General features: G+C 38.6%; 3 protein-coding genes across 4 annotated transcripts in view; 1 reads left to right on the top strand and 2 right to left on the bottom strand.

The window, feature by feature from the left end:
• LOC137298935 (F-box/LRR-repeat protein 7-like) overlaps positions 1-4827 on the top strand; it is a 56937-nt gene extending 52110 nt beyond the window's left edge. For both annotated transcript variants that reach the window (XM_067831318.1, XM_067831319.1), the window contains exon 3: positions 1585-4827. In XM_067831318.1, the coding sequence (XP_067687419.1) occupies positions 1585-2318 (734 nt within the window). In that variant the 3' untranslated portion in view covers positions 2319-4827. The remainder of the gene's footprint in view (positions 1-1584) is intronic.
• Positions 4828-11972: 7145 nt separating this feature from the next.
• LOC137299000 (transmembrane protein 169-like) lies at positions 11973-12751 on the bottom strand. Its single transcript, XM_067831463.1, has one exon. It carries the CDS (start codon positions 12686-12688, stop codon positions 12062-12064), a length of 627 nt encoding a protein of 208 aa, XP_067687564.1. The 5' UTR covers positions 12689-12751; the 3' UTR covers positions 11973-12061.
• A 6786-nt stretch (positions 12752-19537) lies between these two features.
• Positions 19538-21146, bottom strand: part of LOC137298778 (uncharacterized) — a 51019-nt gene continuing 49410 nt past the window's right edge. The window contains exon 29 of the mRNA XM_067831053.1: positions 19538-20564. Coding sequence (XP_067687154.1) covers positions 20052-20564 — 513 coding nt within the window. The 3' untranslated portion in view covers positions 19538-20051. The remainder of the gene's footprint in view (positions 20565-21146) is intronic.

Here is a 21146-nt window from a genome sequence, read left to right as displayed (position 1 = left end):
GCTTACAAGGAACTCTGATGAACCACCTTACCAGTAAATAGCACCATATGTTGTGAATGGTAATATGTGTGATGTCGTGGGCCTAGATTTTCAAAGTCGTTAGTACCATACATTAAGATTCACTTGCAACTGTCTTAGCGCTAAGAGAACTTTGAGAATCTAAGCCCGGAACAGGTGTGTTTGCCATCTACGTGCACATCAGTGACTTTTCAGAAACAAGATTAGATCATGTTGAGAGTTACTTTGAATTTTTTATACACAATTTGTGACAAACAGAAAATATGACTGACATGAACATTGAATTATTAGAAAGCACTATGATGTTTTTATTGTTGCATTTAAGCACTACTAACATGGACATTACTGTAGTTAAATCCAGTATCCATAAAACAGTGCAACCACATGTAATGTTTGGTCCTTAGAACTGCTTATAAGTCCCCAGTGTCTAAAGTTATTTCTTTGAACTTGTGTTAATATTGAACTAAACTGGTGAGATCAAAGAAACCATCTTGAGTAACAATTTTTTTTATCTGTAGATCCTTTGGGACACCAGAATGGTGTAGGGCAGGTTGTTTGGTGGTGAAGCATGTTGGAGTGAAAATGTAATAAATTATTCATTATGTCCTACTATGACTCATGATTGTTAACAAGTTAATTTTAACATTTAATGAGTGACTGATTCTGATCTACCACTGAGAAACCTGTACAAGCTAGAGGTGGGTAAATATATGAATAAATCACCACCACTCAAAGCTGCCTGGTTATCTGGGAAACAGAAAGTAGATACTGCTGAGTTTTGTATCTGGCTTGGGATCTGTCTTGACCTTGTCCTGTCCTTGAAATATTCAAGTATAACCAGAGAAACACCCCCTCCAGAGGCTCGGTTTACCAAGTTAAGAAATATACACACTTAAATTCTCAGGTTCCTCATGTTTTATGTTAGTTTAGTTCATGTTTCTATCAGTATGTTTTGATCTTGTTACCAAGCAGTTTGATGATTCATCAGGAGTCATACATGATGAAGGTTTATTTCAGGGAAAGTGCTTAAATTCCTTGTTTTGTTTTGTTGTTTCCATGGCAGTAAGTGTTATTTCACCTCTAAACAATCATATCAAGCTCATAAATATATACATGACAATGAACAAGGCATCAAGACAAGAATTTGTTAAGAGACTGCTGAATCATATCAATTTACTCATTATCATGATGTACTTAACGAAAGTAGACACACATCTATATAACATGTATCATATTTGGATTACACTTTCTTAGTAATGTGCAATATCTAATACTTTTGGTCGAGTCCCATCCATGATTCGAACCTACAGCCTCAAAGTCAGACACCTAATCAACAACACACAAAGTCAGCTGAGTAACCCACTTAATCACCACGGCTTCCATAAGTGAAGTGTAGACTGACTTATAGAATCTAATGTAGTTTTGTCTTGGCTCTTGTAATATGGTAAGACTCTTTACACAGGACTGTTTATCAAAGCTGGCTTCTATGATGGTGTGCTCTGGTCTAATGCTGCTGTATGTAATTGTTGGAAGCTTGTTGATAAAAGTGTTGTTCCATACTTTCAGGCTGTGCCCTGGTGACCTGCATCAGCCTGACAGACGGTATGTCGTCCCCACAAATGGCCCGCCACCAGCACCAGATATACCTGCGATACCTGGACATGACAGACTGCTATGCCCTTGAAGACCAGGGCTTGGGTATCATCACCTCACATTGTACACACCTCCAGTTTCTGTACCTACGACGATGTGTTCACATATCTGACGAGGGTATCCAACACATTGCACGCAACTGTCCCTACTTGCGGGAGTTCAGTGTGAGTGACTGTCGCAGAGTTACTGACCTCGGTATGCGGGAACTCTCAAAGTTAGGAGAGAATTTAAGATACCTTAGTGTTGCAAAGTGTGATAGAGTGTCAGACGTTGGTGTGTGCTACATAGCAAAACATTGTTTGAAGCTACGGTACCTGAATGTGCGCGGATGTGAAGCAGTGTCTGATGATGCAGTTGCATTCCTGGCAGCAAACTGCCCCAGATTACGATCTTTAGACATTGGGAAGTGTGATATATCAGACGATGGACTGCAGGTGCTTGCAGAAAAGTGTCCTCAACTACGCAAACTCAGTCTCAAGTCATGTGACCTTATAACGGACCAAGGAATTGTAATGATTGCATATCAGTGTCGGGGGCTGCAGCAGCTCAATATCCAGGACTGCCACCTCAGTGTTCAAGCTTACAGGACCGTCAAGAAGTACTGCAGGCGCTGCATCATTGAGCACACCAACCCCTCCTTCTGCTGAGATATAACCTAAGAGCTGTCGCTAACCGAACAGTGTTATCATGTTACCAGACAGAAACTTGAAACCAGAGAAGTCATTCTCATATGCCAGTTCAAAGACTGGAAACTATGTGATCTCAGCAGTTGGATTCATCTGTGTTCAAGTGACCAAAGCACCTTTCCTGTAGTCTCATGCAAGGCCGGCAGTGTCCATATCCCAACTGTCATCAAGAAATGTGTTCTTTCAAGACCCAGATGTCATCAACTTTGTGTTCCATCAAGACATAACTGTCATCAACTTGGGGTTGTGCCAAGACAACTCTCAGAATGGTGGGATTGTGTCAAGACACAAGTGTCAGAATGGTGGGGTTGTGTCAAGACAACTGTCAGAATGGTGGGATTGTGTCAAGACCCAAGTGTCTGAATGTTGGAGGTTGTTTCAAGACACAGCACTCTGAATGGCGGAGTTGTATCATGACACAAGTGTTAGAATGGTGGGGTTGTGTAAAGGGTTCCAGTCATTTGTGTTTGAGACAACAGCTATTGTACAACCCACCCGTCATCAATGTTGTACAATCATAAAAGATTTATAAGGTTTTATTATAACCCAGACGTCCTAAGCCAAGTAATAAGAGTACCTTGCAGCCAGTTACACCATTGTTGGTTACGTCCATTGTAAAGGCAACATTTTGTGCCAGTTTCAGTCCTAAGATTGTGCCTCATGGAGGACTCATGATATGCCAGTTTCCAATGCAAACTTGTTTAATCCACAGACTGCTACCACTTTGTCTCACACGTAGATATGGACGCTAGGCAATAAAAACATGACTAAGATACTGTCTAATCATGGCAATAATCCTTGTTTGACATTAGTACTATGACTATAGTACCCACAGCCTAGCTATTATAGTTGTTGACAAGACTATGGCTTCGTAGTCACTAGTAGTATCCGTATAGCCAGTGGTAAACCCAAGAATACGAGCTGGTTCTGGTACAAACACACCACAGTGTAATGGCAGCCCTTTTGGGGGAATGTACACATTTTTACCTGGATCAGTACAATACTCATAGGCATTAACAGGATTAAAAGGATAAAATCTGAATCAGCTCTGCCTTCATTACCAAAGATCTTGGGAAAGATACATGAATAAAAGATGAACCACCATACATATATGCCCAGACTACTATACTGTTTACACTATGTGATGGCCCGGACAGACTACCATACTCCTTACGCTGTGTGTGATGGCCCTGACATACTACCATACTCAATACACTGTGTGTGATGGCCCTGACATACTACCGTACTCAATACACTGTGTGTGATGGCCCTGACAGACTACCATACGCCTTACACAGTGTGTGATGGCCCTGACAGATTATCGTACTCAATACACTGTGTGTGATGGCCCTGACAGACTATCGTACTCTTTACACTATGTGTGATGGCCCTGACAGACTATCGTACTCCTTACACTGTGTGTGATGGCCCTGACAGACTATCGTACTCCTTACACTGTGTGTGATGGTCCTGACAGACTATCGTACTCCATACACTGTGTGTGATGGCCCTGACAGACTACAGTACTCAATACACTGTGTGTGATGGCCCTGACAGACCACCATATTCCTTACATTGCGTGTGATGGCCCAGACCTCCATACTCCTCACACATGACCCTGACAAACTACCATACAGACTACCAAGCTCCTCTGAGGTTCTCACATTGCCCTATCAGAGTACTTTACCATATTTCCATGTTATACAAGCTCCCAGTGATTTAGCCCCATCAGATTTCCTTACACTTAACAATAGCCTGTTAGAGACTTCCATGCTTTCCAGTGGCCAGTATCCAACACCTGAACAGTGAGTCTAGCATCTATGATGTAATTGTTATACCTGGAATGTGGGGTCAAAGTTAAATGCTTTAGCAATTGGGCAGCAATCTCAAACCAGTCTTGTTCTACTAGAGAGAACACTAACAAGACTCATCTGCATAAAAGAAACAGTAAACCTTTTAAAAAATCAGTATGATGCGGTTCCCTAAGACATACACACAAATATAAATAGAATGAACGGAGCATGCAATGGCAGCAGTGATAACTGCCCACAGTTTCACACACTACATGTGCTGGAAACTCTTTTTTTGTCATTTTCAGCTTAAAATACAGGTTAAAACTTGCCCACCATCCTACCTGCCCACAAGTGCCTTTGTGGATGGTGTGTGTGCTTGTTGATTCAATACTTAACACAGTTGTTTCTTTATCTGAAAGAATTCCTAAACTGAATTCATATTTTTTGTGGTAACCATATGACAGTACCACACTGTGGAGTTCACCAAGTGCTGTACATTGCCCTATGTGAATCAGTATCATGTGCCAGTGCCCTGTCTGGAGTTAATTATTACCAAGTGCTAAACATTGCTATTTGTGTGTCCATTTCATGTCACCAAGTGCTTATTTTGTACAGTATGTGTAGAGAAATCATATATTATATTTGTTTTCCAGAGACACATGTTCATGTATATTTGGCTGTTTATAAACAGCATTATGTATGAATAAATGAAACATACGAGTTAAATGAATCATAGTCTTTGTCAAGATGACCAAAACTAGTCGATTAAGTCATGTCAAAGAGCATAGTCTGGATTTGAACAATATTCTCTATCTTGAAGACATGAAATAAGAGAGGAAAGCCAAAAGTGACTTGAAGGCCAAACGTGTATGGCATTTGGTGTGTGACCACTGCATTGAAGACAGTTTGGGGAAATTGTGGAAGTCATGGCAGCTGAGCGGGCTAGGCGATTAGGTGCCCGACTCTGAAGGTGTGGGTTCAAATCCCGGATGGGACTCGACCAGTAAAAGTACTAGAATCTGTACTTTACTAGGAAAGTGTAATCCCAAATATGACGTGTTACATCGTCTGGACCAGTTGTAAGTTTGGAATGTAACATTCAGTGATTTTAGCCAACAATTGCTTTGTGCAAGTGGGGCCATTTAGCAGATTGTGTGCTGTCTTCACAAAAACAATACTCCCAAACTACTCAAGATCAGAGGCTTTTGGGGCGGTATTAAGTTGTTCCAGTGTGGATTCTTGTAGACTGCAGGCCAACTGCAGAGGAGTCGAGTAACAAGGAAGTGAGGGTGTCAAGGGACACACCTCTGTAGTTATCAGCAGAGGCTGTTTCACCATTATCATGATTTTAACAGAAGACAAGAAGACCACATACACAAGATTCACTTTACTCTTATCAAAGCGTATGTACACACAAATTACATATATATCTGTGAGTTAAAGTGCTGTGTTGACCACATTGAGCAGAACATGAAATATTCAACATGTACACTGAAACATACATTTAGACAAAATTAAGATAAGCAAATACAAATTTCAATAGCACCATCATTTCCTAGATTAAAAATTTAAAAATGTCTTTCGCTAATCTATCTTAAATATAATTCATACATCCCTGATAAACTGTCCCTCCTATACATGTGTGCTTCTTTGATAACCCTATGTGTAGCTCTGTTCAACATTACCATTAACCCAATCACTGCATGAGCTTCACCATCACCATCCCTGCCTGTCACAAACATAGCATGCAATATCTCCCACTTGTTACTTTTCATTCTCTTCCCTCAGAGGTTACACCTGTTATATATTCATATGCAAACTCTGTCCTAATACGGCTCTATCATGGTGTGAGTGTTCTGCAATCTTGATTGGCTGCAATCAGATTTAGTTGTGCAGTCAGCAATGTTGCTTCAAATGTGATCATTCACAAAGCCTTGGCAACTTCTGTATGCTTTAGGAAAACTAGAACCTCTTCCCCAGCACGATCCACAAAGTTTTCGTCTAGACAGAATACAGTCATGTAATTGCCGATCAATGACACCTCCACCCTTTGCAAAGGACAAACTAGCCATAAAATGTGTTCTGTGTCACATCAACAAAAACATCTTGTCGATTGACGTCCTGCACATTATATGCCGCTACTCTCTACTTTTCAGTTAAACATGAAATACCGATGTAATGTGATCAGATACAATTACAAAGAAGGGAGACAATCAATGTTGGCCGGTACCGGATTTTATGAGAAACGAGAAATATGGCCATATTAGAACAGAAGTTACTTGGGAAGATATGACAGGAGTAACCTCTGTGGAAAGAGACTGGTTACCTTTATACCCCAATTTATCATTACAAATGGTCAAAACAAAGTTATTATATTGGTCCAGGGTATTTATTTAATACAATGGATACACAATTCCATGGCTCATCAAGGATGCTATGCTTGGAGCAGAACTGTTAACTGAGGTTTATTATCTCATCTTGTATCATACTGTTAATATGAACCTGTCTCTCTGCTCTTTACACAATGGTCCAGTTACATGATGACTGCCTGTGTATAGTTAAGTCTTCACAAGGCAATCCAGAGATTGTGAGATATAACTCAGATATCACACCATCACTGAACCTCACTTTCATTACTAAGTAACCTCTTACAACAATCAGAGGAAATGGTGACCTACACAGAGGAAGTCAACAGCATGACCTCTCATAAGTATATCTTCACATAGCTTACAACAGAATAATTTTAAAAATAACATTACACATATTAATATAACAATCAGTTCAATCAATAAAGACAGCTACACTTCACCTACTAGCCTATACCAAATGAGTTTAATAAATGTCATAACAAAATACAACAGTACACCTATTTACCAAATAAGTTTAATAAACATAATAACAAAATATAACATTACACCTATTTGCCTATACCAATCGAGTTCCTTGAGGTAATTAACCTCGTAAGATACAACATTTAACATATAGGCCTATATCAGTTATCAAATCAGTTTCATTAATATCAATTCCAGCAAAATATTTTAACTTGACTTAAAACTTAAACAAAAGTCATTATCTAGACCTGGCATCCAAATCTTCAATACTTCAACATCCAACTTCTCGGTGGTGGCAAGACTGATACACTCTGTCTTCACTGTGATGCCTAACCCACTGGATATCATAATCACAACACAGTATGGGTATGAATACTAGTTGACATACTAGTACATTCCTCTCAAATCATGGATGTCAATCACAGTTTATTGGGAACACTTTTCAGCTACATAAATAGGTAAAAACCCTTGAACATCTTCACTTTTAGAGTAGTTGTTTTATATTTAAATAATTAAAACAATTAAGTATACATATAAATAGAAAACATACATCTGGAATAAAAATCTTTTTGTTCACTAATTTTAACATTCTTAGTCTCAAACATTATGAAAATGTCCTACAGGTTCATAAAAAAATCATTAACCAGCAAATCAATAACACTGCCATTGTGTTATCATAAGTATCTTTGTGATGGTTAATCAAGACCATAATCTGGAGGTAACTGTGGTAAGAACTGATGACAAACTAGATAACTTCAGACCACGGTGCTGTAGGAAGACATGATTTGATAGTCAACAGAAGTAATATTAGCATGATGTCCATTTGTTCGCAGTATGTGTCATTGTGAAAATGTTGAATTCTCAATTCCAGTGTTTTAAGAGTGAAATAGCTCACTTGAAGAAAAAGTGATTAAATTGTTAAGAATGTCAAATTCACACTACAGAATGTTTAGACTTTGTATAATACAAAGGCAAAAACATGGATAACAAAGTACCCATTACCACAACATCAGCACCTGAAGTAGGTATGTAATATACAGAAATATCAAATACACAGATGACCTGTACCAGACATGTATCACGTATGTGGAATACAATGCTTATCACACCCCAGTTGATCATCACAGTATATAACACACTGCTTCAGATGCATGTAGGCTCACAACATCCATCACATACATTTTGTGTAACATAGTTATTGTTGTGTCTGTGATACATAACTGATATGCACCATGTACAAAATAGATAAGTGATACTTACAAAAGAGAGGTAACATTGGACTCCGAATTCTCTGCCAACAATTAGGCAAGTTGAATCTATGAATGAATGTGACATGAGACATTTTGTCACTATACCCAGTCTTGAGAAGACGCTTTCATGGCTAACAATCCCACCAATACTTATTTACCTTAACCCCTAACACACCTGAACTGACTGAAGTAATGGACATTGATCAAGGCCCACTGCTTATGTATTTCGCCTGTGCTACAGTGCAGCTGCAAGAGACACATGTAACTCATACACTTCAACTAAACCTAGAGGTCAGGAACACATAACAACTGCACTTGAGCAAATTGACAACAAATGTGTGAAGTTTAAGATGTGTAGACACATTCATGGTGCAATCTATTTTGAAACAAATTCAATTCTTAGCAAAAATTGTATAGGGAGTTAATGTCCAAATTCTTCCAGGAAACTTTAAAAAGTGCTTTCAGCCTTTGAATATACACTCTAAATACAAACTACATATCACACACAAAAAAGAGACACATATCTACTCACAAGTAACATTTTTTAACATTACACTGTAGGCACTTTAAAAGAACTGTTAATCCGATTGATTTTACAAAATAATCTTATTCATATAAGATATCCTTTCCCATAGCTTATAAAATATGGCACAAAATATTCAGCAACAAATCTGTTGTGTATGTTAAATGGTGGACTTCAGAACGCCTCACAACCTGCTTTAATCTCTCTGTTTCGTAATATTGGTAAATCATACAAAATATTTCAGCACAGTGCAAACACACACAAACAGTAATGTAGGAAAATAAAGTAGTTACAAGTAAGGCAGCAGTGAGAAACTCACAACCATAATTTACTCCACCACAACACAGACACATTACTTTCTGGGGGTCAGAGGCGATACAGCAGTCTACCAGTTACACCAGATAAAAAACCTTCAGTGCATCTGAACATAGAAATGGTCACTGCTGTCATGCTAGTCAACAGAAACACACACTGAAGCCTCATATTGTAGACAAGTTCAAACATATGATGTCACATAAAAATTTTAATTCATTTAGTGTGTGTACGCGCACCCTGTCTGACCGACAAAATAAAAAAATCAAGTTAATGGATTTCTTAAGTTCCATTCAGAAGCACAGCAACAGTTCTCCTTCTTTTCAATCAACACTATACTTAGCACAATGTAGAAAACTTGGTTTACAAGCTCTTAGCATTACTGGTAATGAAACCTGTGGCATCAAAACTATGTTTGAGAAATGAAGGTTTTCACCCTACAAACAAACAACTTACAACACATTCAGACCACAGACCAAACATGAAAGAGACAGGTATTGCCACAGGCAATCAGTTACACCATGTGGAGAGAAACACCACAAACAGTTAAAGGGAGATAATCCACCATTGGATGTGGGATAAGGTACACACATATTCCTTAACTACAAAACGACACTAATTAGTGGAATATATTGTTACTTTGGTGTTGCCTGTTCAGGGTTCATATGTGTGACAGATGAACCAGAAGCTTTTATGACAATACTCACCGGATCACCTGTTATGAGCTGATTGGGAGCTGTGAGATATGGAAGAACTACCAGGTGCATTGTCAGTATGTGCTGTGGTATATGAATGCATCTGAAGTGGATCACTCTCAGCATTATATGTATATGAACCTGGAGCTAAGGGTGATTTAGACTCTGGTGGCACGTGAGTAGTGCCAGATATGTGAGATTACTACATCCAGCAAAGACATGAGACACAGATATAAATCACCCCAAGATAGCAGCGCCGGGGATATGATATTCTCACCAACTAGACACTTGGCAGTCAACACAGACAATACTAAGTGGGAGTTCTATTATGCAAGAAAAATAAACAGTGGGATATCAGGACAGAGAAATTAAATGTTTTCATATGTTCACAATGATCATCACGGTTCATTTCTATGAAAACTGTATTTTGGTCATAGGTCTCATAATTTTGTCTATCTGAATTAACATCAGAATTCTATCATATTGACATTCACCTGTAATGACAGGCATGATGGTTTCAGTCACTGATTTTGAAGTTCATGATTTAGGATCTCAATATGAAAGGTCTGTGGCAATGACAGCTGTATATCTACTGAGCAAAATTACCATATTTAAAGATAAAAAACCCATCATGTCGTCCAACACAACTGACACAAACTACAAGATTTGCCTTACTTGAGCCACTCAAATGTCTGAAACTGCTGCCACCATGAACTGTTGAGGTTAGATAAAACAGGGGTGGCAGATGAGATGATTCATACAACCTGTGCCTCAAACATAAAATAAATGTCCAAATATGTTATCAAAGGTGTGTTGAATTTGTGACTAAAGCACTATTTCAACACTTGTCTTGAAAACCTACTCTGGTCTATGAACAAACGTACAGTTTACTGATCATCATAAGCAAGTGCAAAAATTCACAGGCCCTCGTGTCATTGCGAGGATCAAAGATTTTTTTCAAAAATGGAAAAATTTTGAGATGACCGTGGACTTGAAATGCTTCACAGTATAATATATCTCAACGAGGCAGGACACTTCGGTGTACCCCACCTGCCTGCCTATGCATCTAAACATAATCATGGGTGATTGGCCTACAGATCACCACTCATAACACATACCAGTTCTTTATTATTATTTCTACAAGTCAACTGAAGTGAAAGCTGACTTTTGTCCCTCAACTAAACGATTGTGACACAAATGGGCGAACGACAGCATGGATGATAAGGCTGCATGAAGGGGTGTTGTCAAAGCAAGCCCTCCCATTGGTCGACACTTGGTACATCGAAGTGTCCGGCCTTGTCTAGATATATTGTACTGTGTAGCATTTTGAGTCGGGGTCATCTCAAACTTTTTCAAATATTTTCAAAAAGAATCTTTAATCCTTGCAATGACACAAGAGTCTGTGCAAAAAATCCCCAAATTTATTTCTGTGTTCTTAAGCTAACAGAGAGAATTATATCTGATTAAAGCCACATTTAACTTTCTCCAGGCTACTAATACAAAAAACGCTATTATACAACAAAAAGAGGCAATACTTCTTTCCAGCAAGCATTCCTCTTTTAAATGACTGTTAACACTGTCCATAGTGTTGTTTTATACTTTATATAATTTTTAATACTTAGTTATGTGATCAATTTCAAATGTAAAATCCCTAGCAATAATACTAGAGTATCATTATTGTCATCCATACACTGTACAAACCCATGTAAACCCTAAAAACACTTTCAGACATAGTGAATTTAATTAAAGATGTTGCACATTTGACATTACTAAGCACAAAATATCTTTATACATAAAAATAATATACAAAAAATATAATCAAAGTAACTACATCATGACACACTCAAAAAGAGTAACAGGCCACCTGACAGAATGATGGAGTAACTACAGCAATATGAAGGTATTGGGTGGTCCTTGATTTTCTGTAGTTACATAATTCAAGTATCAAGACCTTGTAACCATGTTCCCCTTACTCACAAACATAACCTGTTTTTGATAACTTTGACACCTGACTCATGATGTGACATAGATGTGAGCTGCTGGGATAAATGTTTCAAGGTATCAAGACTTTGATTCATATCTATATAACAATGACAGCACTTCATCCATGAAGCTTGAAGTTGAATACCATTACAGCTGAAATCTGGTAGACACAAAGCTCAATTACCTCACATGCACCCTGGTGAAATTACTAAAAGCTGTGGTTGTAATACAAGTATTTTGATTGCACAAGCACTGATATGTGTTAATTCAGATCAAATTGAAACCTTGCAAAGCTGCATTGTTATAATGAATCACCTTTATGACCGTGAAGTGTGTAATATCTCTTCATCGGTCTCATTCAGTATAACAGTTTCATATGGTGAACACTCAGCAAGCTGCAACCTGTTGCACAGCCAGCCATAGAAGCCTTTTTCAAAATCTGCAAACTCCTTCCTCCAAGACGAGAACCACCATGAAACCTGGACAATGGCAGCATACATCGCCACGCCAACAGCAGACAACCCAACAGAGAAGGGAAAAGTTAAAATAAGTAATGGACACAGGGACACCTTGTGCCATATTGTCTTCTCTTCACTGAAGTACAGGTAAATGTTGTACCAGGTCAAGCTGCCCAGGTAGAACGCCATGCAGGCCGACACAATGAACGCAACAGGGAAACAGATGATTGAAAAGAGAATGATATGTAGTCCCTGTCTGGCCCCACATCGACATTGACGTGAGGTGGCATGATCTTCCTTGCTGGTCAAACGCTTCAGTTCACTATCAGTCAGTTCCATCATAACTTCAACTGTCTGCCCTGTCTGGTAACCATGGGTGACAGTTCCTGTCATGGTCACCAATTGACTGTTGGCACCATTTGGATGATGTTTTTGTGAAAGTGGCTTTGTTAGTTCTATCCATTCTTTCTCCTCCTTTTTTGCCATACTGACTTGAAAACAGGATGTTCCAAAGACAGTGTGTTGTATGTGAGGAGCTCACATCTCTTTTCTCTGTGCTGAAAACATTCAAATTGTCAAATAACTGTTTGAAATGAGGATCAGAGTGATATTTTTGACAAAGTCATTTTTTTCATAAGATGGCTGTTAATCAGAATGTCTCTACGAAAATGAAATCTAAACATATGCAACTCACAATTATGTTTCTGACCTGCATGGGATGCACTTCTGAAATGTCTGGAGTCTTTTGCTTTTATGCTCCATTATACCCAGCAAATCGGGATAATTCTAACCTACTAATTACAGAAAGCTGAAATATACAATGACTTAGTTCAACCTCTACACCAGTTTCATACTTAACTTTAAGGTAATTTAAATGTAATACACACACACTACATACTTTCAGAGATACGCAGACAACAGGTCAAGGAAAAGTTTCAAATTCTATAATACTTTTAGTTGCCCTCAGAAAAAGTGCTCTGGAACTAATTGTGTCTAGACATGTAAATCCTGAGATGAATTCGGGCCATGAATTCCCTGCGAATAACATCATGAGCACTGATCTGTGTCAACCAGTTCGCCATAACCCGTTATTCCCATGTTAGGGCTGTCATTTGTAGCTGAGCATCATTTCTAACCTGTCACGTAGTGGAATGTTGAATGGACTAGTGCCATGGAAGAGATAATTTTCGTTGATGGCAAAGATCTCAAAATACTCATTTGAATAAATGAGATGGTAGCCAATACAAGTTTGTAAGGCTCCCATATAGATCTTGACAAACTCTAGGCATACTATCGTAATAAATTTACTTCACTTTTGCGAAAACTGTGGGTAGCATACCACTTCACACAAATATCGGATATTTAAGAATCAATCTGCAAAATATTTTTATTTTTCGTTAATATAAGTTCTGATAATACATTATGCAGTTAACAAAGATACAGTGTTGGTGCATACCTACACAGAAAGTGAGTATCTAGTTCCGTGGTCGCCTTTGTTACTGCACCGTGTTGACAGCTTGAATCACTTCCGGTTTAGGGTCGAACTCCGTACAGGTTCCACAGTACCAAGGGCTGTTAAGAGTTAAGAGTCTACATGTGTGTGCGTGTGTGTGATCTGACCACCTGCATATGGATATTGAATAAGTTGCATTCACACTAACCATTTAAACAGCTTTATATGATATTGATATGATGTGCTCATCTGGCCACAAATTACACATTGTTGCATTACACTCATTCGTAACTACTGGTGTCATTCCGGCAAGCCGGATGGCGTCTTCTTGTAGGTCAAGGAAAGAGACGAGTAGTTACGAATGACATTACACTATGTTGCAACTGTTCATTTAAAAAAAAACAAAAACAAAAAAACAACCCTCATCCTTCCTCATGGTCCACCATTGAGTGGCAACAGACTGGGTGCATTTAAAAATGCTTACAATATGAGACTATGGTGTAATGATAATATCAGAAACATTGCTCCCTGGTATATTTTGACAACCCACAGGCTCACTAAACAATAAAAAAAGCAATCCCTACAAATAAAAAAACGCAACTAACCCCTATCCTTAACCCTTGGCTATCTGCCAAGGTAGACTGATGTTGTGGCATGATGTACACTATTTTCCCTGGTCAGACACTGTAATTAGTACCCAGAGGTAGGCTACACTTGATGTAATGTTACTGTGTATTGAGTATAATAGTTCATACATGACAATATGATAGCACATGTGCATGTGGCTAGTGCATGCAGTGGTGGGGACTTTAGCTGCTTTAATCGTGACAGTGACGATTGGTTACCATGACATCAAAACCAAATGATACTGAAAGTCTCGGCTCATATTAAATATCTCTGGAAATAACTATTTGGAAGCATTCTTTGTATAATAACTGAATCTCACTGATTCCATCAAAATACTCGGGCAAGATTCTACAGCTGATGTTGTTCTCTGAACTGCACCTTCATATGTTGTTTACTATTGAAGGTGAGATGGTGATACATGAAGATGAGAAACATCCCTCTTTTGTGAGTGAGTGAGTATAGTTTTACAGTTTTCAGGGTGACAAGTAGACACTTTAATCACTAGACTACCCAACCTTCTCCTCAGAGGAACATGCTTTCAAAAATGTACAAATAATGTTAAATAAAAGCAGCAGAAAACAGACCACTGAAGTAAATCTGAATAATATCAAATTTCACTTGTGTCAGACATTCGTACTTTGAATTGTCTGTGCCTGGTATCCCCACTGCATCATCTGTCCAAGGTATCACATCACATGGCGTGAGGTCCCAAGCTCCTCACCATGATAGTCTATTCACAGGTCTCTCAATACCACTGCAGTCACTGCATCACTACATCCACCATGCAAGAGGTGAATTCATAGCTGTCTCATCATATGTTTCAAAAACAAGAGATGAGTTTCACACAAATTATCATGACTGATAAAATCAGCTGAAAAGCATGGAAAGAAACCTTTCAAAATTTCCCACTAGACTACAGGACTAGTGACTGGTCAATAATTAGTGGTAAGAAATTACACATTCATAGATTTACTTAAAGGTCACATGCAACGTTAAACACAACTTTGCAGATTCTGGTACCTTTCGGTATGCACTTACCGAAATGAATCATAGAAAATGTCACTTCAACCTATAAAGTCGAAAAAAACGTGATGATAAAAAAGCCCGCGAAATCGGAGTTCAAACGTTTCACTAAATTCCCCCCAGCACTGGGGGGAAAACTGGTTTCAACAGCTGTGCTGCGTCAATAACGCATGCGCAGTGAATAGGTTCGCGGAGCTTGAAACTGTATGCATGCACAGCGTCTGAGGTCGTGAGCAGTAGTCTAATTTTGGTTGTGTACACAAACAAGTAAATAATCTACTCGTTACGTTAAAAAACTTGTTGATTGTGGTAAGCAGTCTCTGTCACAGGGAAAGCTCAGTGTCTGGTTTATTCACACCTATATGTCTATCTGCCTGTCAGCTAAAGACAACATGCAGTACACAGCTTGGATCATTGACCACGTGCAATTTGAACTTAACACCTATCAGAATATACGATATAAAGAAAATAAGTTGATTTATGACTCGTGCACCCGAGTCCCGTGTCTGCCACATTATGTAATTAGGCACGTGTGATACACATGACATGTTTTTATGTCTGTGGGTTGCAAACAAACTACATTCATTTTTTTCGGATGAGTGGATCTGACGGAAACTGGTGCAAACTCTTGTCAGTTTCAAGTCCTGCTTTGTACTTGGACGAATGGCAGATTCCAGCCACGCAGTAGTTTACCATCTCTACTGAGATGATTTTTGACTGGATCGAGCGCAAATTCAGAGAACATGTATTTTCCAAACCCAACATCTCTATATACATTCTTCATGGATAACGACTTCTTTTAGTGTATATGATTTTGTTTGACAACAGTATATGAATCCATACTGAAATGACGCATCAAGTACACAAAAAGAAGATGTTATCCATAAAGAATCTTACTTTCTTGTGACTCGCTATACTTCTAAAATGCCCATCAAACAGATCTTCTCTCTGTACACACAATGAACCCTCAGCATATCAGCAAAGGAAACAGCCAATCGTTGTAACACTTGAGTGCATATCCACCCGCTATGACTGGGTTCGGTCTCCCGAGGGCATCGTTTCGGGGTAAGTAAGCCCAAGTACAAAATATTGCACTTTTGAATCGCGATTGTACGCTTATAATTTTGTTAATTTGTTTTTTAAAAGCAGCATTGTATATTATATGTCATGAATAAGTGATAAATGTGTTTCAATTATGTTTGATTTTTTGGTTGCATGTGACCTTTAAGTTAAAGGGGCACTAATGCGGAGCATTTTCCGTGGACTGGTGAAAACTTTTGTTATTGTTTTTCTCCCGTGAGTACCCGGATGATATCCCAGAATTCGTGACTGGTTCGTGACCTCTGCTGCGCAGTCCGTAGGCGCAACTGATAGTTTAATTATAGACAGATCAGCTGAGGTGAAGTCATTTTTTACTTCATTACAAATGTATTATGAAAACAAATGAAACACTTTGAAGGTTAATCATCTGCCAGTGGTAGAAATGGTAAAAAAAACTATTAGGACGGAAAAATAACGAAGCCAATGTACGTCTCTATATTTTGCCTCATAACCCTAATTAGTTTATTGTCATATTTGTATGATTCTGAAAATTAATAAAAGAACACACGATCTGCTTATACTCATAGTAAATTTCTAACATAACTTCAACATTTATACATTGTATAGATTGCCAATGTGGATCCTATTTCACACACATATGCGATCTAGTGTCTGTTTTCTGTCATACAGATTCTGCTGAATGCTACAACAAATAAATTAAAACAAAATGCAAATAATGAATGTAAAACAGACTAATTTTATAGCAACAATGTCAGGCTACTACCTTGTTCAGGAGTGTATCCATCAATATCCACGTAAAAGAAATCGTATTCCATTCATCTGCAGCTAGTAAATAATCCTGCTCTGTGTCGCGTGTCTTACAACTGTCACATTTGCGAAAAAGTAACACATCGTTTCACGTCTTTCGTTGGTGAAAACCAGATAAACCTCTCATTGGTCTCCCAAGATAGCACACCTGGCAACTAATTGTATGATGTCCACTATTCTAAGAAATTTAGTTAACCAATAATGAGCAATCAATCAATCAAGGCAAGGGTGGTTAATTCTTTGAAGAGAGGATGTTGTTTTTGCACTCACACTTTACGACAGGGTGTTGTCATCTACACACTCTGCCTTTTGACAAATCCGCTAGAAGATAAAAGTAATTAATCAATCAGTGTGTTATCGGTTAATCCTTTGATCGATGTTTGCTTTTGTAACTCAGCTGATAAAACCTCTTGCATCACCTACATGCACATATTACATAACATACAATACATTTGCCATTACAGACCTTAATTTATGGTGTAGAGTATTTACTCCAGACAGCAGAAATGCCAAATGGGAACCTTTGTTGAGTAACCGAAGTGGTGTTACTACTAATTATACCTGTTAAAAAATCATTAATTGACCATCCAGGGAATGATGACAAATAACACGTGTATTTACACCATCAAGCGCGAGTTACAGCAAGGAAGATGTAATCTCTGTGTCGCATGCAGCCTGAAAACACTTATGGGCCGAAACTGTTTTGAGGATACCAACGGAATTTCGTTACATAAGGAATGCACACTGGCATTTGCTGTGTACTTTGGTAAATAGGTGAAATAAGGGTTTTTTTTATGTAAGAAAATTTTCAGATTTCTCTACCAAAGGCACAGTCATCGTTTTTTGTTTACGAATTCAAATAAATCAATTGTGTGTTTTTATTATCATAAATAAGAAACCATTGTAGCTACCATAGCTACCAAAATTTACGTATGATATTTGCTAACACAGCTCAACCAACACTCAAAACTACCTAAATATAAAGCTTTCCAATCTTCCGTACTGAAACAAATGGCTTGCTACGTGCCTGTAGACATCATATTTTCAAATTGGATCAGTAACTATACCATCCAAGCATCCGAAAAGTACTACACTGCTGGGATATTTGGTTATGATCGGACAAGGGATACCATGGATATTTTTAAACAAATGGCATATGATGGGCATCCGGCCTCCTGACTGTTTAGGTTGAAAAAATTCTGCTAATATGGACAGGAGCCCAGTTCCTTTGTCCGTCACAGTCGAAGGAGCGGGCGCTGACCAAATTGCGGTTTGGTTTCGTAATAAGACCGTAGGCGAGAAACATTATTCGCTCCGCATCAGTGCCCCTTTAACTATCAATACAAAATTCACTGGCGACCTGGACCACTGCAAACTTATAATTTAGAGGTCCTGATGAAGTTTTACTAATTAGTGGCCACTGGTAAATTTTGCACACTGGAAAATTCCAGTTTCCAGTTCCACTTTCCAACCTCAAGATAAAGTATTTCACTATATGGAATATCTCTATGTCAAAACTCCTGACACTGAGCAATGTGTTGATGCAAGTAACCAGATGGAGTACTTGGAATGTTGTTTAACAATCCATTCCTGATTTATATTGCACTGTGCAGTTTTGTGTGGCTGTTTACACTGATCCTGACTTAAGCAAGTCTTACAGTGCTAGCCCACAGAGAACCGTGCCAGAGTTCAACATGGCAACACTATTCTGACAGAGCATACTGACTCCATTCTCGCAGTCCTTGCTTCATTCCCATTGGGCTAGGGCAAAGGTGTAGCCTATAACGGTTAAAGTTGTAATGCTGAAGGCCCAGGTTCAATTCCCCTCCTATGTACAATGTGTGAAGCCCATTTTTGGTGTTCCCCACTGTGATATTGCTTGAATACTGTTAAAAGCAATGTAAAACCCAATTCATTCCCTCTCTCCACTATAGCTCATGCCAGGCTGGGTGATAAGTACCAGTAATTGATGTTATCACATGCTGGTAATCAAATGACCAATCTTCTACACTACACCCAGACTGGTCCTGTTTGTAAAGTGAAGAATGCATTGCATGTTGGATGGTTTCATTCTTAATCAAACCAAAGTAGATCAGTTCACATGTCCACCATTTCAGAAACCGGATTATCATTTCTGATCCTTTGTATTTCATTCAGCTTGAAAATGATGTAAGAATCTACATTGAAATGTCGCTCAACGTAATAAACAAGAAGTTGTAATCCATAAATCTGTATGTTTCATTTTTAGTATTTAAACATTTCAAATGCACTTGCGAAAAGTGTGCTCTCCTCAGAGGTTACTATGTTGCTTCAATTACCTTGTTCATACTATTCCGAACATTAGGAATTACAACTAAGTCTTGTTTGTGGTAAGATTCTTTATTTTCTCATTTCAGTGAGAAAGACGACAGTTTGGTTACACTTAACTGTTGTTTGAAGAGGCAAACTTCAACCACTCACAGATATGAACATAAGTTACACTTGGGATTACACTTTCTTCGCAAAGTACCGATTCTAGTATATTTTGGGTTGTGTCCCATCTGGGACTTGAACCCACACCTTCAGAGTCAGGCACCTAATTGCCAGCACACACAGTCAGTCAGCCACCTAAACCACTCAGCAAACCAGACAGTGTGGACTCAAACCCTAAAAGTAGTAGAATCAGTACTTTAACAAGAAAGTGCAATCCCGTATACAGCATATGTCACATCTGAGCACTTTCTAAATGGCATTGTGTAATCACACAGAAATGACATACACTGAGATCTTGTTAGAGCAAACGTTACTACCTCTGTAGATTACTCATGTATCTTTGCATCCTCTTTGATTATCCAATGACTCATCTTTTTTTAAATGATTCTTTCTTGACAATCAATTTCAATCTTCTTCCAAAGCTTTGCATGTAAGTTCCTGAAGATCACTGAGAGCATATTTTCGAGCAACCTCGAGTCTGTGCATGTACTGTTCTGTCCACTCATAGAGGTCATACAAATTTGGGTTCTCCTTTTCCAACTCATCCAGTGGAAGGTCCACAAGTGGAAAGTCCTCGCCCAGCTCCTTCTCCTGCACATCATGATTCATCACATCTTCCTCGGTGTACAGGCTCCAGAAGGGGATTACGTCCCCTGGGTCGATGAAGTGCGGGTTTTTCCACTCCACCAGCTCCGCTTTGCTGTCATCAAAGTCAACATTGTGTATCTTGTGCAGATGATCCTGCATATGGGACTTGCCCAGTACCCTGCCTTTGCAGTCACTGCAGGTGTACATCTTCATTGTTGCACGATGGTATCTGGCCCAGTGTTGCTGCATGCTCTTCATCGTCGAGTATGGGTAAGGACAGCCTTCCACAAGGCACTCAGTCTTGGGTATTTTTATATTCACTGCCTTGACCTAAATTGAGAAAAGGATCTTCTATTAATAATCATAGATAGATGGAGTCCAATTCAAAAGTTACAACAAAGTGAAGTATCATAGTTACCACATGGAAAATCACTGTAAATAATGCCTGACATAGGACAGCATGTTTTGCCGAATAACTGCATCAGCTGTAATTTAACTAATTCTAGTCATGTAAAGAAATGCCAGTGCAGTTAGAGGAAAGCCTAAAGTTAAGAATGTCTCAGATGTCTACCACATGAGTGAATTCCAAAAGCACCTGACAAATAAAGAAACAGCATCTGAACAGATTGCCATTTAAACACTTGTTCCCAGGATCAACGGTCATCATAAGAATGCTACCTCTATTCTTGTCACTGCCATAAATGTATTTTAGTTGCATTCACATAAAACTAATCTTCAGAATTTTCAACAGACACCCTCTTCATTGTCAAGTACCATTACTAGTTGTCAAGATATTGTGACTGTCAATCAGCATGCAGCTCTTCAGCTTGCTTGATGGTGTCAACATCACCTTTCCAACAGTCGTATTATCTCTAGTATATAGGTCTAGTAGTCCCATCAAATAACCATATC

Source organism: Haliotis asinina, chromosome 10 (genome assembly GCF_037392515.1).
Source record: "Haliotis asinina isolate JCU_RB_2024 chromosome 10, JCU_Hal_asi_v2, whole genome shotgun sequence".
In the NCBI taxonomy this organism is placed as follows: Eukaryota; Metazoa; Mollusca; class Gastropoda; order Lepetellida; family Haliotidae; genus Haliotis; species Haliotis asinina.
Note: the sequence above shows the minus strand (reverse complement) of the source record. Positions and strands in the feature narration are given on the sequence as shown.